The sequence below is a fragment of the Salvia hispanica genome, chromosome 3 (assembly GCF_029641045.1).
Source record: "Salvia hispanica isolate PSC_SH4W2 chromosome 3, Shi_PSC_v1, whole genome shotgun sequence".
Taxonomy (NCBI): Eukaryota; Viridiplantae; Streptophyta; class Magnoliopsida; order Lamiales; family Lamiaceae; genus Salvia; species Salvia hispanica.
Window position 1 is genome coordinate 6,866,116 of NC_142694.1, and position 23,634 is coordinate 6,889,749.

A 23,634-nucleotide genomic window follows, 5' to 3' on the forward strand; every position below is an offset into this window, starting at 1 on the left:
GATTCATTGGCCCACGGCCTCTTAATTTGGTGAAATATAATTCTGCGTTTCCAAACAAAACAGAAGCGGGGATAGCTCAGTTGGGAGAGCGTCAGACTGAAGATCTGAAGGTCACGTGTTCGATCCACGTTCACCGCATTATTTTCATGTTTTCAATCTTTTCAAAATCAAGCCCATTTGTATTGGGCCTCGTCAAAAGAAGGCACGTTCACTTAGTTTTCCTTTTATTTCTCCGTTCTATAGTTTATTTTGTTATCTATTCATATTATTCTTTACTTCGTCTTTATATTTATTTTATCTACCACATTTTAATTTTTGGGTTTTTTGTATTAGCTCATTTTGGTTACATAAATGGGAGGTGCTAGCTCCTTATGTCATTTTGATTTGGAAAATTGTGAAATTTGATTTTTTTTCTCCGTATCAAACAAATTTAATCAAATTAATCCTTACCTTAGCCACATTATTCATATTGGAATATCTAAAGTGAAACCGATATATGTTGGCCAATAATTTATTAAATGATTTTTTCCCTTCAAGTATTAGGCCAAAATATGACATTAGTTTGTGTTATGCCTTATAAAAAAAATGTAGTAGGAGTACAATGATATCCCAATGAGGCAAATGATCATTCGCCAAGATTATAATTTGAATTAAATATGATGTATCTAAAAAAATACTAGTACGCGAGCTTTAAAAGGTCATAAAAAATGGAGTACTACAAATAATACGCGAGATTAAAATACATAAGAAAGTCATAAGTAAATCACGCATGATTTAAAAGGTCTTCAATATTTCCAAACCTTAAACCCTTCTCAAATTCTTCAACCTTTCTTCAAGTATCCAAATTTGTCGGAAGAAGCTGATTGCACCGGCTGCGTAAATGGGGGCAACAGAGCCTACCCAATGCCAGCTCCGCCGCGGGCAGTATCTCGGAGAAATATCAGCACTCTGTTTCCTCCATCTTCCCGCCAATCTATCCTCTCTACCTCTCCTTCTGGCTGGTTAATTTCCCCTATATATACACGCACACATTTTTATTGTTTTACATGTCTTCTGAATTTGCCCTAATTTCAACAGGGACCGGCTCTCAGATTCTGGTCTACGATTTGTCGATTGGAGCGCCGCTGAAGTCGTTTCAAGTCTTTGAAGGGATTCGTGTTCATGGGATCTCTTTGGAGAATTTGCACAAACAGTTGGCGGCTTCTGCTGTTTCTTTCCGTGTTTGTGTTTATGGGGAGAGGAGAGTTAAGATTTTCACCCTGCGGGTTGAACCGGGCGGCAAGGAGGAGCCAGTTCTGCATTTGGAGCTGAATCTCATCCACTCGCTGCCTAAATTTAGGCATTGGATCATGGACGTTTCCTTCTTGAAGGTGTAGAGTCTCTCATTACCTTCAACTTTTTTAGTGCTATACACATTTTTTGCTTGCAGTGGGGAGTGTTTAGTCCTTTGTTTTTCTTCTGTAGTAGGATGTTGCAACTGCGAGTGAGGATCCCCGTTACCTTGCCATCGGATGCAGTGACAATTATGTGTACTTCTGGGATATCTCAAGATATAATATGTATTCTGAAGTTAAATGTGCCGGTAGGGGGTCATGCTTTCGCCTTTGCCTCTTGAAATATATTATATGCACTGTTTTGTGATAGTGCTTGAGAATAGGACGATACATAGACTGCTTTTGAAAGTTAAACGTTGGATGTTGGAGGAAATGGCAACATGAATAGTGGATTACCTGCAAGATACTATGCACTCCATCATTTATGAAAGTCAATTTGGTGTTTTATTATGCTCGTGCAAGTTAGTTTAATCTATATTTCACATTTGAATATGTTCAAAAGACTTTTGGATATTTGAGATTACTAGCCTTTTCCTCAAAGCATGCTAAGACATTGGCTCCTTGTTCTGTTACCTTACTGATTTGCACACTGTCTGTCTTTTCTTTATGATGCTGTCCAGAGAGGTGTCTGTTGTACTCAATGAAGATGTTTGGGGATGATATTGACTCTCTTCGTATTGCTTCTGGTACTATCTTCAATGAGGTAATCATCATGATTCATGTGTGTGGTATCTCTCATTATACTTATAACCTGTCTCTGCTACGTACAACATTAGAATCTGTCTGGGTCTCTGCTGCTAAGCTACTAATTAAGTGTTCCTATGAATTGGCACCTTGGATGGTTCTTGTTCCCTTAGAACTCTCCTTCACATGTATTTCCCAATGCAACACCCTCTAGTGTTATATAATACATATTCATATCTTTCCTTATTGTGATCTCCAGAATATCATGGCATAAGTTCATAAATCGAAGTTTTCTGCATGAAACACAAAATAGTGATCACTTTTTGATATTTGGCAGGTAGTTGTTTGGAAAGTCATTTGTCAGAATGGTGCCAAACAACCTGGAAGTCATGAGGAAGACCATTTGCAGCTGAACGGTGACGAGGGCTTCTCCTATCCTGGCCCCAACTATAAAGATGCTCTTATAAGTAGGCTTGTAGGGCATGAAGGTTCAATTTTTCGTATTGCGTGGTTCTCTAATGGGACTAAACTTGTTTCTGTTTCTGATGACCGCAGGTGGGTAACATTTTATAATTGTTTTTCTTGTTAATTAACCTAGTCTTAGATTACTTGATTCATGACTCTTTATGGTATGGGCCATTTCTTGATTAGTTCAGTGCTCGTATTTGGGAGGTTCAGGCAGAGAAAGGAATTTCATGCAATGCTGCTCAGGAACAGGTCAATCAAATTGAGGGCCCTGTTCTATTTGGGCATAATGCAAGAATTTGGGACTGCTGTATATTTGAATCTGTAAGTTTGTTTTCATGAATTTTCTTTCATTCTGTAATGATTAGTTTTAGATATGTTCTTGTCTGAGTTAGATAATATGTGCATGTAAAGATCAGGACCGGTTTACCACAGATCTGAATAAAAGTTGGGCCAATTGTGATCCTTGATTATCTTGTATAATGCTGAATAAATGTTTATCTATACAGCGCAAAAATTATGTTCTGTTTTCATTGACTTTTATATTGTCTTGTCAATTGCCCAGTTAATCATCACTGCTGGTGAGGACTGTACATGCCGTGTTTGGGACCATCATGGCAGAGAACTCAAGGAAATCAAGGAGCATATGTAAGCTGCATACGTTTGACCACATTACCAAAATTTACCACTATTGCAGATTCATATTTATGGTTTTATCCAGAAAGCCCCCACCCTGAGACTGATAATTCATATGATGACGACTGTAAACATTGCAGACTGAAAATTTTTATACTTGATTTTATTTTATAAGATATCATGAGAATCCTCCTCTTAAATTTTGTAATACATGCATGTACTTGGACTTCTCTTACATCTGTGTCTCCTTGGTTCTCATATGATCCAGTGAAAGTCTCTTGGTTCACGGCCCCTTGCATACTTATGTTGAATTGTGTATGTTATTGTCTTCTACAGTGGGAGGGGAGTATGGCGATGTTTATATGATCCCGGCTCTTCACTTCTAGTTACTGCTGGTTTTGATTCAGCAATAAAGCTTCACCAGCTTTGTATTTCTAATGAAGGAATAGAGAAAACAGTTGCATCAGAGGATTTCAGTGATAGAAAGGAAGCTTTTGCTCTTTCTATACCAAAATCATCATCATATGGTGGGTTCATGGACAGGTACATTTGCAGCAAATACATGACTCTTCATGCATGCTACCTAAATATTCCATACCAATGAAAGGATGGTATTATTAAAATTAGTTATTTGGAATTGTCCTTTTTCCCTTTCTGGATAAGTATATACTTTGACTCCGTAAAACTTTTCTAATTTACTTCTTTCATTTGTTTTTCTGTTCTCCTATCATGCATAGAATTTCTGACCTCTATGAATTCTTGCAGCAAAAGTGAGTATGTCCGCTGTTTAAACTTTTCGCGTGAAGATTCACTTTATGTGGCTACCAACAATGGTTATCTGTACCATGTTAATTTATGCAATACTGAAGCTGCCAAGTGGACTGAACTTGCTCGTATCAGTGAGGAAGCACCGATCATCTGTATGGACTTATTATCAAAATGTTCTGACACCCCAGACAAATGTGAAGATTGGATTGCTGTCGGGGACGGGAAAGGCGGAATGACAATTGCTCGTGTAGTTGGAACTGGTTGGAAAGTAGAAGTTGAATTTACTTTTACTTGGCTAGCTGAAGAAGAGAGACATCTCTTAGGAACTTATTGGTGCAAGTTGCCAGAAGCTAGGTAATGTATAGTCACATCATAGTATTTATGGTGATTGTCTAATATCAGTATTCAAATATTAAGGATCAATCTCACCTGGGAGTGCAGCTAGAGCAATGAAATAGTTGTAGGTAATGTATAGTTTTACAGAGAGCTACATTGGATGTGGCATCATACTCCCTCCGTCCTGTAAAGTTAAAACATTGCCCATTTTGCTATTATAGCCTGTCCACAAAACACTGCCATTTTTTATAACTACCCCACCACTGCTCCTTATATTTTCTACTTACTATATTAACTTATTTACATAAAAAACCAAGCATGTCCCACACTCACCTATCATTTACAATTAAATAACAATACACACTTATCAATTTTTAAAACCCATGCTGAAAAGAAATGAGCAATGTTTTAAGGGATGGATGGAGCAATATTTAAGGTGATGATCTAATATGAGTATTCAAAATTTGAGGATCTATCGCACCTATGAGTACAACTAGAGCAGTGGAAATAATTATAGGAAAATAGCTGCACATCTACATCTTTGTTTCTTTAGATGGTCCCTACAGCGGGATTGTCATGTGACTAGACACTAACCTATAATTTTAATATTTTCGTGCCTGCAATATGGAATTTATCCTATAATCCTTCCATGTCTTAAACAAGATGGGTTCTCTGATGCTATTAAATTGTGACTTTACCTTTAAACTGCTAAAGACTTATATCTTGTACTACTAGCTATGCTCAATTTACTGAAAAAAATATACTCCGTATATGTTTACTTACATTTGTTACTTCCTGTATGAAGGTTCATTTTCACTGCTGATCCCGGTGGTAGACTGAAGCTATGGAAGCTATGCCACAATTCACACTCTGCTTCTCTTATTGATAAAGGAAGTTATGATGTGTGCTTAATTGCAGAGTATGCTTCATGCTTTGGGAAGAGAATAATGTGTCTGGATGCTTCATTTGATGAAGAGGTGCATATCATCACGTCCCCTCCTAGTTACATTGTCTGTACTCCTAAATGGTTGCTGTGTGCTTGTTATGCAATTAAAATAAGCTAAATTCTTGTGAATATGTTAGATATGATGGATTAATAAATCTTGGTTTAGTCTTAGTGCACTGTAAAGGTCTTATTCAAAATCTTGAAACTTTAATCTGTTTATGTACCACTTTTCATAGAAGTTCATGATGATTGACGCCACAATCAAATCATAAGAATATTACTCCGCACTATATTAGTAGGTTTGTCAAGAGGAATCATCGAATCATCTCAAATTTACTACCGTTTGCTATTTTCTACAGTTGATAGTATGTGGTGACATTCGTGGTAATCTGATACTGTTTTCTTCACCAAGAATCCTACTCAACAGTAATTCTGCTACCACAGAATCTGATACTGTGAATTATTTCAAAGGTGCTCATGGAGTGTCAAGCGTTAACAGTGTTTCTATTTCTAGACTGTCGTCTGATGAAGTCGATATACGCTCGGTATGATCCAGTTCTTAAAGTCCTGAGCATATATTCATAAACAATTGCCATATTGCTGTGTTACACTTGAAGAGTATTGAAAGGATTCTATGCAAGTTTTTCTTGCTAGCATGTGGCAGTTGGATATTTTAGTGTGGTCATCTAATTTCACTTTTCCTTCCTCACCCCCTCCCCTCCCCTCCCCTGGAACAGACGGGAGCAGATGGATGTGTATGCCATTTTCAGTATGAAAGGGATCTGCAAAGCATGGAATTCATAGGGATGAAGCAAGTCAAAGAATTAGGCGCAGTCCGATCTGTCTTCACCACAGACAGTTGTGATGACTCTGTTGTTTCCGAATATGCTGTTGGCTTTGCATCAGATAATTTCATAATATGGAATTTGACTTCAGGAACAAAGGTGTTCTCTCTGTCCCCTATATTGAAAATGTCTACATCATTGTTTTTTTTTTTTTTTTGCCTTCTGAGCTTTAGCACTTTCTTCTCATTCAACAAATTCATAAACATCTGAAATTTCGGACTACTATCTGCTTTTGTAATTTGTTAAGGAATTTTTGGAGAAAAAGAAATAGTATCCTAACTGCTGTCTCACGTCAATTCCATTCCACTTAATTGTATGTGTAAGATGCTGCCTATATATCTGATACTCGTTCCATTGAGTGGAACCATAATGTCCCCATAACTTTAGGATTGTGTAAGTTAATTGTCTGATATTCAAACATTAGAAATGAATTTTCTATGTCTATACTTTTCCAAAACATGCATGTGAATATTTACAATTTACATTGAGTATCAAGTTTGGGCAGAGGTTTGTATTTCCCCCAGAAAGTGGCAGGTTATCTTCCTTCACACAAGTGCGCTTAATATTTGTAACTGCGTGGTTGATGGTTCATGTGATGTGATTGTTGATTGGATGTTTTCTGAAAGGTCCAACAAATTACTTGTGGTGGTTGGCGGCGTCCGCACTCGTATTATCTTGGCCACTTGCCTGAGATGATGAACTGCTTTGCTTTTGTTAAGGTATCTTTTGATAATTGTATGCTCTTTGATTATCGTATTCAGTCTTGTTGTGTAATTACTGCTTTAATCCAATCCCGCTGTCTTGGCAGGATGATGTCATATATATTCATAGATACTGGGTGCCTGAAAATAATAGAAAAATATACCCTCAGAATCTTCATTTGCAATTTCATGGGAGGGAGATTCATTCCTTGTGCTTTATCCATGAACAATCATTGTACAGTCAAGATGAAAACCGTGGATTGGCTGCCAAATCTAGTTGGTTAGCTACCGGTTGTGAAGATGGAACAGTGCGATTGACTAGGTATTTATTTATTTTATTTGTTAAGCTTAAAGTATCTGATATAACCACTGATGGTGTGACTTGGAATATTTAAAATCTATACTTCACCAATATCTCAGTCAAGAAAAAACTATTGATGTGGCAAAATTTTCAGGTATGAGTTAGGCACGGAGAATTGGTCGTCCTCCCAACATCTCGGGGAACATGTTGGTGGATCTGCTGTACGTTCAATATGTGCTGTGTCAAAGATGCATGTATTCATGCCTGGTCCCTCTAATATCCGTGATGTAGTTTACAGACAAAATGGGATTGTAAATGGTAGAGATCCTTTTATATTAATCTCTGTTGGTGCAAAACGGGTTGTCACTGCTTGGAAACAAACAGTGACAACAATCAAAAACAGGGTGGATGCTTTGAGCAGTGAGATGAACAAGAACAATGAAAATAACTCCTCCGATTCATCGGCAGCAACCATGTCTTCATTGTCTTTCCAGTGGCTCTCAACGGATATGCCATTGAGACACAACAGTAACATGAAAAGACAAGACAGCAACAATGTTTCTGAAACACCCGAAGATGGTATAGTTACAGCCTCGAATGCTATTCCTTGTGAATCAGTTTCTCCAGAATGCAGGAACACAGAACCAAACCTCTACCCTGTAGATAATTTTGATAATGACTGGAGATACCTAGATGTCACTGCTTTTATTGTAAAAGAGGCTGGATCCAGGTGTGTTGAAATTACGATAATGCTTTTTTGTTCCTGTCCTATGGTGCTTATATTTCAGATTCAAATAATTAATTAATATATAGGTGCATACTGCTGAATGAGTTTCTTCTGCAGGTTTTCTGTCTGTTTTGTTATTGTGGCTTGTTCAGATGCTACGGTTACCCTGAGGGCTCTTGTGTTGCCTTACCGGCTTTGGTACGCATTGGGTTTACCCATGAATAACCTCAAAGCAATTCTATTTTTCCATTTATAATGTCTTCTATCTCACCTTAATGGCAGGTTTGATGTTGCCTTTTTGGCTCCATTGTCATCACCTATGCTATCTTTGCGGCATGTTGTCACTCCTAGACTTCTATCAAAAGGTTAGATATCAATAGACTAAGTTTCCTCATAAATATGTGCTGATGGAATTAGATGATGAGTTGATGGATAGCAATTTGGATGAGCTTGTTTCCATTAACAATTTGATTTCATTTTTAATTGGATTAATGCATTGAACAATTTTCTTCTCTAAAATTGTATAGTTATCCATATTGTTTATCTATTAGTTGATGTTTTAAATCGTTCCTGATTTATGGAGTATCATTTAACAGAAAACTCACAGATTGGAAGTTTTTACATGGCAATTACTGGATCCACTGATGGAAGTATAGCTATCTGGGATCTGACCGAGAGTGTCGAAAACTTTATGAGGCAAATAGCAGGTCTTCAGATGGAAAACTGCCTAGATTTCCAGAAGCGGCCTCGTACTGGTAGAGGGAGTCAAGGGGGTAGATGGTGGCGATCCATAGATACTAAGAAACCAAAGAAGAGACCAGTGAATTGCAAATTGAGAGAAAAAGGTAGCAACCTTTCAGTCTCTGCTCGAAGAACAGAATCTAGCAAGGAAAAGGACGATCATTTGCATGAAACATCTGAAACATCAATGTTTAAACAAAGTGATGATCATGTACCTTTGAAGGTTGACGATCAGAGTTCTCTTGTGTCTGAAAGGAAAACAGATACTTTATCACCACAAATAAGTGTAGTAGAGGCCATGCAGGTCTTTGATAATATCCACCAGTCCGGGGTCAATTGCCTTTTCGTCTCTGAAATAAAAAACCAACGACTTAATGATTCTCTGTCCACATTCTACATTGTAAGCGGCGGCGATGATCAGGCGATTAATTGTCTTAGATGTGATTTTGAATTAGACCCTATGATGAAGTCCCAAAATACGAATACGAATACTAATATCCATTTCAACTCTAAGCCAGTGGCTACGAACAATTGCAATCAGCATTTTCGGATCCAAAACCATCAGATGCAGGTTACATATCTGGATAAGAGCATCTCAGCTCATAGTTCTGCTGTCAAAGGTATTTCGTACTTCATTTAATTTCTCATCGCCCCTTTGCCTAATCCGGATAAAAACTTCACTATTTAAGAACTAAGCTATGAAGAGATATGAGTATTTGGTGTTATTCTTTGATCATTATTATATAATTCATCTTCTGAAACTTCCAGTGGAAACATGCACTAATGCTTTCTAAAGTCTACGTAAGGCATTGTATCCATATTCATATTCAGTGTTTGCATTGAAGATTATTTACTTTGGGGGTAAAAGAAAACTTTTACTTGATATGTTGGAAAAGACTGTCTAATTTGTTCTTCATCCAGGTGTATGGACGGACGGGAGTTGGGTTTTCTCTGTTGGTCTTGATCAGCGAGTCAGGTGTTGGAATCTTAGTCATGATAAACTTACAGAGTGTGCCCATCTGATCATCAATGTGCCCGAGCCAGAATCATTAGATGTTAAAATCTGTGGCAGGTGAGCGGATAACCCACTTTTGTGATAGTTATGTTCCCTCTCCCCTTGCTTTACTGAGTGGGTGATTGTTTGTCCATCAATCCAGAAATCATTATCAGATTGCAGTTGCTGGAAGGGGGATGCAGATGATAGAATTCCGTCCAACAAATTAGGTGGATATCGAAATGTAGGTTGTTTTGGCTTAGGGGCATCGACCATCATCCTCATTGTCACAGAATTTTCTACTTCTGGAATGGTTGCATGCTCAACCCTGCGTAGAGTCTAGATTCAGCTGCACGTCCCACAGATTCAGCATCATGTTGAGGTTGTAGAAGCCTTCTACCAAGTGCTGTTTTTTTATAAGTCACAACTTACAAAAGGCTGGGATTCATAACCACCTATACATGAAAGTTTTCTGCTCTCTCTCTCAACAAAAGGTTGTTTTGCCAACTCTTGATGCTGACAAATTGCCATCTCCTTTGAGTTGGTAGCTATGTAATTGCATCTATTTTAAGTATTTTCTCTCTGTTTGGTTGGTGAGCAGATCAAACTCCCTTATGATATTGTCACAAAAATCGACTTTTTTATTTATTTAATTTAATTTAATTTGGTTGGTGGTTGTCTTAGTCTTAGGTTATTGGTTGTGGACTTCTCAAGTCTTATCAGAGTTGGTAAAATTCCAAACTGCACCAAGAAATATAACAGTATCTTATTCATTTAGGAGCTTTTATTTTATGATTCATTAATTAGATATATTGCTGAGAAATTTTATTTTATTGCTAGCATTTGTCTCATCTTTTTAAATTTATGAATAATAAGATGTAAGGCTGAGTATTTTTGTTTTATCATTTTAATGGGATGTGAATCAAATTAACTCAGTTTAATTGTTATCAAAAGCGTGGGATTTCCTATTTTTGCATTCTATTTTAGTAAATACAGATTAGTTTATTTATTGTTTTTATTTATTTAGGTTAATGACATACTCTTATCGTAAAAATTTATTGGTCTAATATATTCTTCGTCCTTATCATGAATATATCTAATTTTTTTTGTTGTGGTTGGGGTTGGTGAGTATGGTGCACTTAACACGTGGAGGTTATATTTGTTTTTTAAAAGAAAAATTATTTTTGGCATTTGCTACCTATACCACTCTTCTTTACCCTCAAAATATCTTCGCTAATAAACATTCTTTTTTCTAGAAAATGAATAAATCAGTCTGAACTTACTTTACTTTTACTGTACAAGATTCTATAGGATGTTGAAATAAGATTAAAGATATAACAGGATTCGTGAAATATTCCAAATGAAATAGTAACATAAACACGAGCTCGCAACAAGGAGCTATGATTTTTAAAAGAGAGAAGATATTAAAAAAAAAATTGCCCCGATGATTGTGGAGGAGTGTTTCATTTAAGTTGTAGTAGAAGAATCCAGATTTTGATAAAGTAGAGAATAAGAATGAAATAATTTTGATAAAGTGAATTACACTAAAACATTTTGATTATGTAAGAAAGGATATTTTGCTGAAAATAGAATTGATTATTCCCACTAGCATATCAATTTCGCCAACTAGCAAATCAGTCCAAATTTAGAAGGAGCAGAAAAACATAAGGTTGAAGATTTGTTTGATTATTTAAACCATTATTAGAAATGAAGGCGACTTGGTCAGCCGGTTTCCGGTCACGAGATACGCCGTATAAATACCAATAGAATCCATTAGCCGTTTCTCGTGTCCCAAACTAAATTCTCTCTTCGCAGATTCAGATCTGAAACTCCTCACTTCGAATTCTCAGAGGTATTCTCCACGAAGCCTTCTGCTTCTCTTGTTTTCGATTTAGTTTACATTTTGTGAAATGATTCGTGTTTTCTGCGGCGCAATATGATGATAAGCACGAAGTTGGTGTTGCTTTGCTTTTCATTTAAGTACTACTTAGCTAATTTTAGTAATTCGGTTAGGGTTTGTGATTTGAATTATGCTGTTATGCTCAACTTCTTTATCTCCGAGTACAGATATGCTCGAATCGAAATCTCTGCATTCGAATTTTGTTTGCTGCTGCTTTTGTTATATTCCACCGTGATTTTGTCGTTTTAGGCCTAGATCGGTAGTTTTTGGAGTCTCATTATTGTATATCTGGTGAGATTGATTAGTTTTAACCTACGAGGATAAGATTTAAGATTACTCATGTTGCTTCTTTTCAATTAATTTTTTTATTACTCTCTTCTCCAAGCTCAAGTACTTGATTAATTTGGTTGCTGCTTTATTTAGTTTTTCTGTTGTTTATGTGTAGATCCGTAGTTTCTGGAATTTCATTATTGTGATTTGTTGTTTAGGTTCATGATATTTCATTTAACTATGCTTTGTGTTTTCTTAGCTAAAGAATTTTGATTGATTGAGTCGTACTTGTTGAATAACTGCGTAATGTGGTGATTTGCGTTTAACACTGCTTTTTTGAAACTTAGAGCGATATGGAGACCTTTCTGTTTACATCTGAGTCTGTGAACGAGGGCCACCCCGACAAGCTGTGCGACCAGATCTCCGATGCAGTGCTGGACGCCTGCCTTGCCGAGGACCCCGAGAGCAAGGTTGCCTGTGAGACTTGCACCAAGACAAACATGGTGATGGTCTTTGGAGAGATCACCACCAAGGCTAATGTTGACTACGAGAAGATTGTCCGTGACACATGCCGCAATATTGGATTTGTCTCGGATGATGTAGGTCTTGATGCGGACAACTGCAAAGTGCTTGTCAACATTGAGCAGCAGAGCCCTGATATTGCGCAAGGTGTTCACGGCCATCTGACCAAGGCACCGGAGGAGATTGGTGCTGGTGACCAAGGTCATATGTTTGGGTACGCCACCGACGAGACGCCTGAATTGATGCCCCTGAGCCATGTTCTGGCCACCAAGCTTGGTGCTCGTCTTACTGAGGTGCGCAAGAACGGCACCTGCCCGTGGCTGAGGCCGGATGGGAAGACTCAGGTCACAGTTGAGTACCACAACGACAACGGTGCCATGGTTCCCCAACGCGTGCACACCGTTCTGATTTCCACCCAGCATGACGAAACTGTGACCAATGACGAGATTGCTGCAGATCTCAAGGAACATGTGATCAAGCCTGTCATCCCTGAGAATTACCTTGATGAGAAGACCATCTTCCACCTCAACCCATCTGGGCGGTTTGTCATTGGTGGCCCTCATGGAGATGCTGGTCTGACAGGTCGTAAGATCATCATCGACACGTACGGAGGGTGGGGTGCGCACGGAGGTGGTGCTTTCTCCGGGAAGGACCCAACCAAGGTGGACCGGAGCGGCGCCTACATTGTGAGGCAGGCTGCTAAGAGCATCGTGGCGAGTAAAATGGCGCGGAGGTGCATCGTGCAGGTGTCTTACGCCATTGGTGTTCCGGAGCCTTTATCTGTGTTTGTGGACACTTTTGGAACAGGAAAGATCCCAGACAAGGAGATCCTGCAGATTGTGAAGGAGAATTTCGACTTCAGGCCGGGTATGATCTCGATTAATCTGGACCTGAAGAGGGGTGGCAACGGCAGGTTCCTTAAGACGGCGGCGTACGGCCACTTTGGGCGGGATGATCCTGATTTCACTTGGGAGGTTGTGAAGCCCCTCAAATGGGAAGCAAAAGCTCAGGCTTGAGATTATCTACATCTCTATCTATGCTTGTTATCCTTTTATCATTGCCTACTATCGTCCCCTGCGTGGTTTTCTTGTTTCTTGTTTGAGTTCTAAATCGTGTTCTGTAATAAACATAAACATAATTTTTACATCTTTTTCTCAACTATTTTTGTTCCTTATATTTCCATTCATGTCATTTTTTCGGCTAATATATACGTAAATAATGTGAATTTATAATTAATATTGGAGATGGATATTTACTACTAGAATAGTACTATAATGTTCCCATGCAAATTTCAATTCGATACAAAATATGGAGTATTCATTAATGCAACATCATTTCCTTCTTTGAGATCCAAAACGAAATTGAATACTATGGATAAAAATAACATTATTTTCCTTTTTTAATACATTATTAATGTACTCCACAGTCCACATAACATCAATTTCCTTAGACAATTGAAAAAACACAATATCATTTTCGATTTAATACAAATTATTATTGAACTATCATGGTGAATAGAGTATCATCCAATTGCAATTCTACTATATATAATATGCATATAGGAGTACATTTTATATTACTACTATCTTTTAGTTAAAATATTTCTGGTAAAGTAGAAAAGTTAGTTTGAACATTTTAATTTTGGGTTTGGATCTAACATCAGTAAAAAAAAATTCTGATTAGGTTCTCTTGACCATGCAAATATGTTGGAATTCATTTTGTTTTCCAATTCGGATTTTCGAAGAAATCCCCTAATTGTGCATCAGGAGCCAAGATATGGATTAATCAATTTGAATATAGAAGTGGCACACATTGCAGATTGGTTTTACAGTAAAATCGGAGAAACAATTCGACAAATATTACAAGATTTTAAGTTATTGTCATTTCTAGTAAAATGTGAAATCTGAACTAATGAACTATAGTTATACTCAGGTGCCTCAGCTTTACAGTTTTATAAATACACACACAAAGACTCATACACATGCACATACACAGACATTTAGTAGAAATGAAATTAGTAGAATGGATCTCAGCTAGAACCATACTCCAACATTTCCCAACTGAAGGGGCGGAACACGAACAGAACGCGCGGTGAGCTCTTGAAAAGAAGGGCGACACACACACAGACCGCGGCAATGGCCAGCATGGAGAGCATCGTGGGCCTGTAGAGCAGAGTCCGGCTGCCACTTCTGTAGGCGAGGTTTTGGGCACAGACACCACATGGTTTCGCTTGCGACCTTCCTGCAATCTCAAAGATGGCAGCAGTGGTGTTGGGTTTCTGGTTGACGCTGCTCTCGGAGAGAGTGTCGGATATGTCCACAACAACATGCCCGGAGGGTGCTTTCTTGTTCATTTTTCTCTGGACGAGGTGGATATAAGAATAGTGTCCTCGCAGCCGGGCATAATTCTCTGGTGTGAATCCTGTGCTGTCGAGGGCGCTCTTCCAAGCATCAATTCCCACCTGACAAGCAGTCACACATCTTATTTAATGTAACGAACACGCAATTAGTGAGTCCGTTCAGAGATACATGACAAAAGAAGAAGGTTACCTTTCCAGGATCATCAGTCAAAGCATCCAATATATCCTCAGATCCATCCCTACCAGCAGCTACATGAAGAGGTGTCAGACCTCCAGGTCCAGCAACATCGGGTCTAAACAAATAACCACCAACGAGGGATCCATACTCCGAACTCAGCTCATCTGCTATTTTTTCTGGAACATATCTCAACAGCATCGCCACTAGAGATCTTGAATTTTTCCGCACAGCTCGGTGGAGCAGACTCATTTCAGACATAGCAAACTTCAAGAAAGGTTTCTCTTCGGCACTCACTGTTCCAGAAAATAAGATCTCTAGGAGCTTATTTACGACAGAACACCATTCACGCTCCATTGAAAACTCCACAAGACACTTGAACCGTTCAAAAGGGAAAAATTCCAAGTTAGACTCTTCATTTCCATACCGGGACTTCAACTGATATTTGTGGAGAAGCCACCCCATTTCATGTATAAACTCCATGGCTTGGCTTCTTGCAGTAATTCTCCCCATTCCTCTCTGTAAATGGTCTTCTTCTATCAGTTCTATCTCTTTCTCTAGCATACAAATCTCAGCACAAACATTTTCCTCAGAAATTATGAAGGGATAGTAGCTGCTACTAACTCCATGATCTTCGACCTAATGTAAGGAATAATTCGTGTTACAAAAAAAAGGATTTTAGCTTTTCCAGTAATAGCATAAAAGATATAGTAGTACATTGCAAATAAACTCAGGTGTGTGTTCCTTGTGCTTGGCTCATCTGTATTTTATGGGATTACATTGCTTCAAGAGAGTCAACTCAATGCAGAAAACATAAATTAGCAGAGCAGCCACCATAGAAGAAAATTCGTATGATCGTATCATATTGCGGGTATATGTGATGCAACATATGTGAAACAGTATATTCTTCCTAGTGGAATGAAAAACTTTACAATGAGTACAATAGCCAACCTCTATAAAGCCTCTTCCAGTAACAGAGGGAATCGAACAGGAAAACTTGAGACATTGAACATGTTCAAGTGAATCAACATGTTCCATCGACTCACAATCAGTTTCCAGATAGTTTCCTTCCAGTGCACAGAGTAACCTAGAAAACAGAGGATAGCAATTCATTGTTGTAACTAATAGTAGTTGAACAAAACCTTACACATGTGAGAAAATAGTGTTTCCCAACTAGAGAAGGGAGGTCATGTATGATAAAACAATAATTGCTTATAAATTGCAATTCGAATAAATACCTAGAGGAAGGTCGGGATAAGTTGATGCCTTTGACGTTGAATTGGGCTTGCCCAGATGATACCACAGCAATGGGTCTGATGCTCAGAATTGAGCTAAAGCTATCAGTCGCAAGAGGCAAAGATGTATTGACAACTACCTGACCTGCACAGCCAAATAGTTCCAAATAAAATATCCTCCAATAAATATGTAACTGGTGAGTTTGCAATCCAAATAAAACATGTAGCAATTATAGTATAGGAGGAAGTCAGAAGAAAACCATTTTGGACAAATGCCATCTGGTTCTGCACCCTTGCATAGATCCATCCAGTACTCCAAAAATTGACATCATCAGAGAAATTCAGCAGCCTACTCAGACTGGAGCTCAGGTCACAATAGAGCTATCGAGAAAGAAAACAAACAGGAATATGGAAGCATCAGATTTTTGTCGACGCATGACCTCTAATGATTTCATAATCATGTTTCTCTAATACAATTATAAAATCATACCTCTTCCCATGCAGACTCGGATTGGCGAAGATATATAGTTAAAATGACACAACCTGGTCTGATGTAGCTCTCTATATCAGAAGGACTGTTGGATAACCAATCAAAAATCTGAAAATTCAATGTTTAGAAAGCTAATAGTCAGAATATAAGAGGCTGAATGGGAAGCAAAGCATTTACAGTTTGCAATCTGTGTCAGTAATAAAGATGTATGAGAGACAAACCGGTCGAAGTTAAAGTACCTGTGATCGCAAAACAATGGGAAAGTCACTAGGTTCTTTTCCAAATAGCTTGAACACAATGCGATCTGTGTGGCTCTGTTATAACAAAAGTCAAAGGAAGAAAATTTATAAATTTACAATTCAATAAAAGTTATAGGAGTACTGCTATAAAGCAATTTCCTACAGCATTTCAATTTCAACAATCAAAGGCCATTTCATATGGGATTCTGGGCATGGATATTGAATGGCCCATACAGTCAGAGAAAAACTAAAAGACAAGACAATCACTAGATGCTTCAGCCATCTACAAGACAAAAAGGAGAAAAACGACAAATAGACAGTGTTGGGACAGCAGAATACATAATTCTGAACTCTAACTACAAGAACTTGTCATGTAGACTCTTAAAGATTTTGATGAATGAATTAGTATATCTCCATGGACAACTTCTCCAAAACTGGATTTAAAAAAAAATTCTTTTTACATTTAAGGGAAATAACTAACTGTGTTTTGCTTAAGGATTTGATGGGCATGAAAACATGTAAGCCAACAAACCGCGTTTATTAGCACGTTAGTGTCCATTTAATGGTTCAACTTCTGCTACAATAAGTTCAATCATGCATCTTAGAATACCTGAGCCTCCCCACTGGAACTGGATGGGGACTGAGCAGATGCAGAGTCCGAATTTCCGCTAGTCTGAGGAGGACTTGATTGATGCGATTCTTGCTGCACCCATGAAGGGCACCCAACAGTAACGACACCTAGACCCTGTGGAGCGGTTGATCTTTCCATTTCATCCGTTCCATCATCCGAATCAACATAAATGTCATTCAAATCAAAATTATTCAGTTTGCATCCTCCACCAGAAGTCTCCAGCCCTTGAACGTACTGAGAACCAGCTTCTGTGTGCAGAACAATGCCTGGCCTCTGAGATGTGGCATGTAATTCGACATTTTTCTGTGGCATTTCATCACCAAGTGTTCTGCAATGCTCTTCTCTAGATGTTTGCCCTGGAGAGCCATTTGACAACATAGATACTAACTCGGACTTCCCAACTGAAGCCAAATTATTCAACAAATCTGGAGACTCTTGGAGATGTGCAGATATGTTTCTTTCCCAGTGGAGGGATCCCTGACTGGCAAGACCTTGAAGAAGATGAGACAGGAGATCCTGATCATCTCTGTGGTTCGACCTATTAGCTGAAAATCGTGGAAGTGGGAAGGAATTTGGTCATCTTAGACTTGGCACAGGGCCCAAAAGGTCAAAATATTGAACAAGAATTCTGCATATCGTATAACACGAATGCAGCCTTTCTGAAACAGAAAAGTTTCTTACAGTGCATGCTGGATAGGATCTTCAGTATGCTCATCAACAAGTAACTGCTCGTCTGGTTGTTATCCACAGGATTGGTATTACTGATATTGTCAGTTTGTGTTTTCCTCCTCCTCTTATTGTGGCCAGCCAAGCGCCGGCGACAACTTCTCTTTCCCTCGTCAAACTCTTGGAGTGCATGAAACCTGAAAGCACAAATTACATTACCTATTAATAGTATAGTAATATAAGTACATCATATAAACTACCTCCTCCAATATGGAACTTCAAGTAACACAATTAAGTTTTTAGCTTTCCATAGTTAGCCGGAAACATCATTTTCTCAATCATATCGCTCTTTCCAATCTATGAACATGAAATAATCCCCAAGATCATTATTGGCCTAATCAATTTTCAGCTCCACAGGAATCCACTCTAAAATTTAACCAGCCAGAAGAGCAAGAAGAGAACAGACCTGCTGCACTGCTGGCAGAAACGCTGCATTTGATTCCCCACGAGTGCCTTGCTAGCCTTGGAGTGCATCTGGCAGACTTTATGCCGTCTATGATAATCTTTCGCCTTACTCAAATCGGCGCCGCAGTCCTCAACCTGACAGACAGCTCCAGCTAACTTCGTCTTCTTCCCCGCAGCTGCTTCCCCATTCCCGGCCGTCGCGAAACCGCGGCCGCCGAGGTCCAGAGTCAAATCGGCCAAGTTACTGTTCTCGACCGCATCAGCTCGTCTCTTCTTCTCCAAATCCCTAGTATCTCGCTGCAATTCGTCCGAATACGACGAGGAAGTGTTGGAGGAAGCTCGAGTTGCGGAAATTCCAGTCTCGAGGGGGAAAAGCTGCTTGCTCTGATAATTAGAGGCGGCACCGTTGAGCGGCGTAGCAATGAAGAGGTCTCCATCCCATCTCCACTCGCTCGGATCCCATTCCAAGCTCCGCTTACTCACCGCGCGCAAATCGGATGGAATTCCGTAATAGAGCTGAGCTTCGCCACCGATTCCGGCTTCCATGGCAGCTAATTAGTGAAATTGAAGCACGCGAATTCAGGTAGAGCGCAGATCAGGAGCAGCAAATCAACCTAGCTTTACCAAATCAATCTGTACGGAATCATAAATCCGGATTGAGCGCGTACATCCTCGTAATTCCAGAACAAGCAGAGCACATAGAGTGAATTCGGCAAAGGAGGAAGGTGATTCGGAGGGGATAAAGGGAGGAAATGAGGAAATTCGAAATGGAGGCAGCAAAAGAGTAGGGTGATATCAGTTGAGAAAGTGAAAGAAGCAGTTGAGAGAGAGTTGGCAAGTAAGATCACGGCGGAGGAAGGGGGAGAATAAAGTAGAGAGAAGTTGGGTGGCGGGACGGTGGCGAAAGGTGCGGATGGAAGGTGGGTGGGATATGAAACGAATGTAGAGAGATGAAGAGAGAGGAGATGAGTGAGTGGTGGTTTTTTGTTTTTTATAAACACGGGGACTAATTTACTTTGTATTTTGGATGGGCCCACCTTGCATTTTCATAACGATAAAAGAGATGGAGTGTGGTCTCACTCGACTCGATGAAGCGCAACTCAGTTGATAAGATTTGTGTTTTGTATTTTGAATGGGCCCACCTTACATTTTCGTAATGATAAAGGAAATGGAGTGCGGTCACACTTATGAAGCGCAACTTAATTGATAAGAGGTGTGTTGGGTAGAAGTGCCGAGATCAAAATTAACGGATTAACTTTGGTGAATAATATTTCAATATTGTTTAATTCATGCTGGCTAGTTCGCTATTATTTTTAGAGAAATGCATTATTTTATTTAAGAAAACCTTTATTGTGTTCTTAATTTCTTATGTATTCAATGCAACTTTGATACTCCTATTTGATTGTTTTATCTCAGTGCTACAATGAAGTTCTTTCTTCACTTTTTTTAGTCTTTCTTATTTTTGCTTTGCATCTTGCAACACAAGGAGAATTTCATAAATTTTTTGTTCACTTTTAGTAAGTTTAATCCAATTTTAATCAATTTCACTTCATTTATTCACTACTACTATTCGAATTTTGTTCAATATATTTTTTCTCTTTCTTTTTTGCTCATCGCCACCATTGTCTTCCTCTTCTCACGATCGCCGCAATCGAAGGCGCGGTGGCCAACAATATCGAGGACCATTTAATTCATATGGACATTCTAACCGTAAGAAAAAAAGTTACAAATTTGTGCATTCCAATGCAAATAAATGTCTTAGTTCGTGTATAAAGCCAATTTTAGGTACTAGTATTCTTTGACACAATCCTTTCCTGGGTACAAAAAAGATAAAAGGCATACAAATAGGAGATTCCAAATCAATTACTACTATTATCTTTCAAATGAGAGAAGCATATCTTAATAAGGAAGGACTCAAAGACAATTGGTCCAACAAGTAAGGCAGCACCACCATTTTCTCACATTCGGTATCAAGTCGAGATAGAGTTATCACTCATATTCACTCACACCAACTGCACTACGTTTCGAAGAATACATGAAAAGATAAAAAGAGAAAGAAGTGACAGAGAGAGGTCGGCCACAAACAGTGGAAAAGATGCTATGCTTTGTTATTATGGAAAAATGGATTGGAAAAAGGAACATTTTATTTGTTCAGTATTCTATGCTCCAATAGTAACTTGTTCCCCTCTCTCTAAATTATTTGTCCCCTCTCTCTATCTCTATAATTTTTAGTATGATGAATAAATTTATCTTATGATGCTAAATTAATTATATTACGCCTTCCCTCACCGACCGGTAATGCTCCAAAAACCGTCATGGGCAAAAGGGACAATTTCACGTGTCACCGAAATTCTCATGGGCTGCTATTTCGATATTTCAAGATCATGCCATTGGATGCTATTCCCATTATTAAATTGTACTAGTACTAGTAACAAAAAAGTTTGTACACCTACATAACTTTCCGAATTACAACTTAAATTATTTACATATTTAATGTGGACTTTTTAAATTAGGGTGGGGATTGGGCACAACATACAATCATTTATTTCTTGAATTTATAAGACTTGTCACATAGTTTAGTGATAATATATGTGGTTGCGGTGATTTATATATTATAGAGGAGTCGAATCGCAAGTCAAGGTTAACAAAAAATGGTCCCTAAAACAAGAATTGAATAAAATTTAAGAATCAATGTAAATTTTCTCCTTGATTTGGACCAATCGATCTTGTACGAGATTCACATTTGATAGTTGGGTGTGTGAGGTATGTGTGGAATGGCACTAGTACTAGAGAGGCGTGCCAAGTTCGTTTTGGTCCCATTCTAGTAATGGAGTACTAGTACATTTAATAAATTAAAAAATATATAGAGTTGGGCCATTTAATTATCCATAAACGATGGAGTACAATTTAAATGGTGGGTGGGAGGTCCCATTTCTTGGTTGCTTATCATAAACAACAAAAAATTGAAAATACAATGAGAAAAGGAAAAGAATACGAAAAGGTGGAGCAACAGAACTAATACGAATCAATTATGAGGGCTTTGTTTGCTTTGACCGAACTATGCTGTGGGTCTCCGTCTAGTCCATTCTCATGAATTATATTGTCATGATATAAGTGAAGAAGTTAGTAAATTATATTAATGAAGTAGTACTATTTTACGATGGATTCAGGGAATAAAATTTGTCGGTGTCAAAAAACAAAGACAATATGATAATCATACATTGCAATTTGCAATGCATTGTCAGATAAAGACCGTAAATAAACTTCTAACCTCAAAAGACTAATACAGAGTTACCGCACTATAGGGTCGATCCGTTAATGCATACAACAAAAAATTTGAGGATAAACGGTGGGCCGCCAAAGGATGGAGGCATTGTAGTAAGGTAGAAGCAATCTGCAAAGGTCACATGCAATTGGACCCTCCCCTATTAACTAACACACACCATCCTCCTTCCTTGTCTCATTCCCCTCTTTTTTTCAGATAAATTATTTTTGATTTTCAATTTTTTCATACTTTACAAAAATTGTAGGAGTACTAGTATTTAAATATACCTACAAACATTATACTAGTAATTAGTTTTGTTTTTTTTTCACGAATTTAAACTATAAGTAAATTTCGATTTTTGTTCACTAATTTTTATTCATCAAAACAACATTTTATTTTGATTAATGATTGTCATCTATTTTGATGCCACAATACCAATTTTTGATACCATCCATCTGAATTCATGGAAAATATATTTGGGCATCAATTAGATTATGGGAGAGGTGAGAATTTAATAGTTGGTGAATAGTGGATTAATTATTAGAAAGAAAGACATTTCACAAAATAAAAATACAATAATGGGTGGAGATTATTGTGTAAAAAAATGTATGCCGCGAAATACTAATATTAATGTGATTTTGTGTTTGTTTCGTATTGTCTCTATTGATGTGCAAATGATTGGGAATTTGATTGCCCTGATTAATGAATATAGTATTAGTGGTGGTGGATACTAATTATAAATGGGGTGTTTTTTGGTTATTTATTTTTCATGATATAATAATTATAAACATTTTAAAAAGGCTGTCTTAGAGACAAGTAGTTGAATTGTCACATGAAATGTACGAGAAATTAGGGGAATGGTGCTATCTATCATTCAAAATGTTAGTATTAAAATTTAGTTCTATATATTTAGAGATGAATATTTGCCTAGAAAGTGGGCACATGAGTCCAGAACCCATTTGCATCACATATTTTTCGAAATGCCATCTATCTAGGCATTTATTTACTATTGTAGGATTCGAATAAAAACAAGGGAAGGGTCGTCGCATTTTGACATGTCATTTCTTACTTCTTAGTATTATGGATTTCAAGATCCCCTACAATTATTTCTTTGAAGAATATTGATGTTCTTTTGTTCAAAAATATTATCCCTGCTTTCTTTTTTTGAGAACATTTAATCTCTACATTGTTTTGTACTATCACTTTTATGTGGGCATTTATTTATTTTTTCCCTTTTAGGTTTGTGTAATGTAAACGAGATTTTTCAGAATAAGAAACTCACGAGTCACGACATTATTATTTAAAAGATTAATTTTTTCGATAGAACCATATTCACAATGTCGGAGATTAAAATATTTAATAATTTCGATAACTTCATGTTCAAACTTTACAAAACTAATTATTCAAAAAATTGACCTTGGTTATGATATTCAACAGTTTACATGAAATTACATATTTCACATATATTATACAATCGCATGTTATATTTTTCATAGGAATTGAAAACCACTTTTACCACAATATTATGAGTTTAATTCGAGGTGGATTTTTCAAAAATTTGGAAGGCAAGAATAGGGACAAGGTCACAAGGGAACATAGTAGATCCAACAAAGGAATAAATAATTTTGATCTACAAAACTATAGTAAATATTATAATCCAAATCTTTATGTGCATGGAGATGGAGATCTGCCCAATAGAGTGTGTTAACATGCAAAATTAGGTTTAAGATACCTTCCAACCTGACATTCGGTTTTTTGCCCAATTATTTTACAAACTATAGTCTCGAGACAAAGATGCTACAAAATTGATTTCCTCATAACATCACACATGCTGTCATATGCAACAGAATTATTTAAGCACTGGTCAATTTATAGTTTGTACAACACTATTATTATTTTAAATAAAGTAAGAATCATTGCTCAGATGATCTAAAATAAG

General features: G+C 37.7%; 3 protein-coding genes and 1 non-coding gene across 6 annotated transcripts; 3 read left to right on the forward strand and 1 right to left on the reverse strand.

Annotated features, from left to right (window-relative positions):
• The first annotated feature begins 65 nt into the window (after positions 1-65).
• On the forward strand, positions 66-138 carry TRNAF-GAA (transfer RNA phenylalanine (anticodon GAA)). Its single transcript has one exon. It is a non-coding gene; the product is annotated as a tRNA-Phe (tRNA).
• Positions 139-779: 641 nt separating this feature from the next.
• LOC125214760 (Transducin family protein / WD-40 repeat family protein) lies at positions 780-10,161 on the forward strand. 3 transcript variants are annotated; one of them, XM_089068524.1, is made up of 21 exons: positions 780-1,001; positions 1,078-1,370; positions 1,468-1,582; positions 1,955-2,037; positions 2,356-2,573; positions 2,675-2,807; positions 3,049-3,131; positions 3,456-3,662; positions 3,885-4,241; positions 5,029-5,200; positions 5,529-5,553; positions 5,641-5,714; positions 5,907-6,113; positions 6,641-6,733; positions 6,823-7,037; positions 7,171-7,746; positions 7,861-7,941; positions 8,026-8,108; positions 8,340-9,104; positions 9,406-9,556; positions 9,642-10,161. In XM_089068524.1, exons 1-21 carry the CDS (start codon positions 881-883, stop codon positions 9,706-9,708), a joined length of 4,119 nt encoding a protein of 1,372 aa, XP_088924650.1. In that variant the 5' UTR covers positions 780-880; the 3' UTR covers positions 9,709-10,161. The 3 variants fall into 3 exon arrangements, with proteins under 3 accessions (XP_088924650.1, XP_047971860.2, XP_088924651.1); XM_048115903.2 differs by having other exon boundaries at positions 5,529-5,714; XM_089068525.1 differs by lacking the exon at positions 780-1,001 and having other exon boundaries at positions 1,241-1,370; positions 1,465-1,582; positions 5,529-5,714.
• A 1,013-nt stretch (positions 10,162-11,174) lies between these two features.
• SAM-2 (S-adenosylmethionine synthetase 2) lies at positions 11,175-13,328 on the forward strand. The gene is made up of 2 exons (XM_048113080.2): positions 11,175-11,330; positions 11,996-13,328. The coding sequence occupies exon 2, from the start codon at positions 12,002-12,004 to the stop codon at positions 13,184-13,186; it is 1,185 nt and encodes a 394-aa protein (XP_047969037.1). The 5' UTR covers positions 11,175-11,330; positions 11,996-12,001; the 3' UTR covers positions 13,187-13,328.
• A 637-nt stretch (positions 13,329-13,965) lies between these two features.
• Positions 13,966-19,401, reverse strand: LOC125212567 (squamosa promoter-binding-like protein 1). The gene is made up of 10 exons (XM_048112772.2): positions 18,432-19,401; positions 17,981-18,162; positions 17,279-17,844; positions 16,669-16,743; positions 16,430-16,537; positions 16,200-16,320; positions 15,943-16,084; positions 15,656-15,791; positions 14,720-15,343; positions 13,966-14,631 (listed from the first exon to the last, which is right to left on the reverse strand). The coding sequence occupies exons 1-10, from the start codon at positions 18,974-18,976 to the stop codon at positions 14,200-14,202; spliced, it is 2,931 nt and encodes a 976-aa protein (XP_047968729.1). The 5' UTR covers positions 18,977-19,401; the 3' UTR covers positions 13,966-14,199.
• Positions 19,402-23,634: the final 4,233 nt, after the last annotated feature.